Genomic DNA, 1,461 nt, shown 5'->3' with positions numbered 1-1,461 from the left:
TAAGGGGGGGACCCTCTGAGGGGGCTTTGGGGGGGGGACACCCTCTGAGGGGACATTTTGAGGGGGTCTCTGCTTAAGGGGGAGACCCTCTGAGGGGGCTTTGCCTTGGGGGGACACTGAGGGGACATTTTGAGGGAGTCTTTAGGGGGGGGGGGGGACCCTCCGAGGGGGACCCTCCGAGGGGTCTCCGCACAGAGGACCCCACCCAAGGCTCCGGCGGAGGAGCAGCACCCGAGAGGGGGCTGCGGCGAGGAAGGCTGGGGGGGGGTCCCGGCAGCCCCCCGCCATGTCGTGGCGCCGGCAGTGGTGCTACCTGTGCGACCTGCCCAAAATGCCCTGGGCCGTGGTGTGGGATTTCAGCGAAGCCGTCTGCCGCGGCTGCGTCAACTTCGAAGGCGCCGACCGTATCGAACCGTTGCTGGAAGCCGCCCGGCGTCTTCGGCACAGCCACGCCGAAACCCGGCACCGCGACGTCCCGCCGGTATCGCGTCCGCCCGCCGGAATGAACCGCCCCGAGGAGACGACGGCCGAACGCCGCGCTCCGCCGCTGCTGCCGTTACCGGTGCCGTGCCGCCCGGACGGCGCCGAGTGTTTGGCGGAACTGAGCGAAGCCATGCGCGGTCGCGCCGAGGACTGGCCGGGAAAACCGCCGGCGGTACGGGAACGCCTCGCCGCCCTCGCCGGTTGCGCTCCCTTCAACGTTCGCTTCCGAAAGGATCACGCTTTGGTGGGACGAATCTTCGCCTTCGACGCCGCGCCCCGGCCCGGTTTTGAGTTCGAATTGAAGCTTTTTGCCGAATATCCCTGCGGTTCCGGCAGCGTCTACGCCGGCGTGCTGGGCCTGGCAAAGCGGATGTTCCAGGATTGCCTGCGGGCGCCCGGCAAAACCATTTCTTCCGGCTACAAATACCTGGAATACGAGAAGCGGCAGGGAAGCGGCGACTGGCGGCTGCTTGGCGAACTCTTCACCGAAGCCGTCCGTTTTTTCCGGCACCCGCCGGCACCCGACGCCTTACCGCAACCTCCGCCGCCTCCTCGCCGCCGCCGCAAAGCTTCGCCGGAGCCGGATGAACCGCGATCCTACCGCCATCACCCATCGAGGGAAATTTCACCCGTTACGGCGGAGGATTCGGCGCTCTCCTGCGGTTTGTGCCGCCGGCGGTTGGAGGACACCCATTTCGTACAGTGTCCCTCGGTACCGGCTCACCGGTTTTGCTTCCCCTGCGCCCGTCGCGCCATCCGGGCGCGGGGAAGCGCCGGCGGCGACGTCCACTGCCCCAGCGGCGGCCGATGTCCCCTGGTCGGATCCGGCCTCCCCTGGGCGTTCATGCAGGGGGAGATCGCCGCCATCTTGGCCGGCGACGTCCGCGTCAAACGGGAGCGGGACCCCTGAGGGTCCTCGTCCCCCCCCCCCCCAAAACCGTGCCTCAGTTTCCCCACCCCCCTCCTCCCAGGTGGTTT

At 68.4% G+C, this 1,461-nt stretch overlaps 1 protein-coding gene across 1 annotated transcript; it reads left to right on the top strand.

Moving 5' to 3' along the window:
* The first annotated feature begins 212 nt into the window (after positions 1-212).
* LOC309604427 (interferon regulatory factor 2-binding protein 1-like) lies at positions 213-1,455 on the top strand. Its single transcript, XM_082339370.1, has one exon. The coding sequence runs from the start codon at positions 287-289 to the stop codon at positions 1,391-1,393; it is 1,107 nt and encodes a 368-aa protein (XP_082195496.1). The 5' UTR covers positions 213-286; the 3' UTR covers positions 1,394-1,455.
* The last annotated feature ends 6 nt before the right edge of the window (positions 1,456-1,461 follow it).

The sequence above is a fragment of the Platalea leucorodia genome (genome assembly GCF_965183815.1).
Source record: "Platalea leucorodia genome assembly, contig: HAP1_HAP1_SCAFFOLD_788, whole genome shotgun sequence".
Lineage (NCBI taxonomy): Eukaryota > Metazoa > Chordata > Aves > Pelecaniformes > Threskiornithidae > Platalea > Platalea leucorodia.
This window is presented reverse-complemented; position numbering and strand designations above follow the sequence as displayed.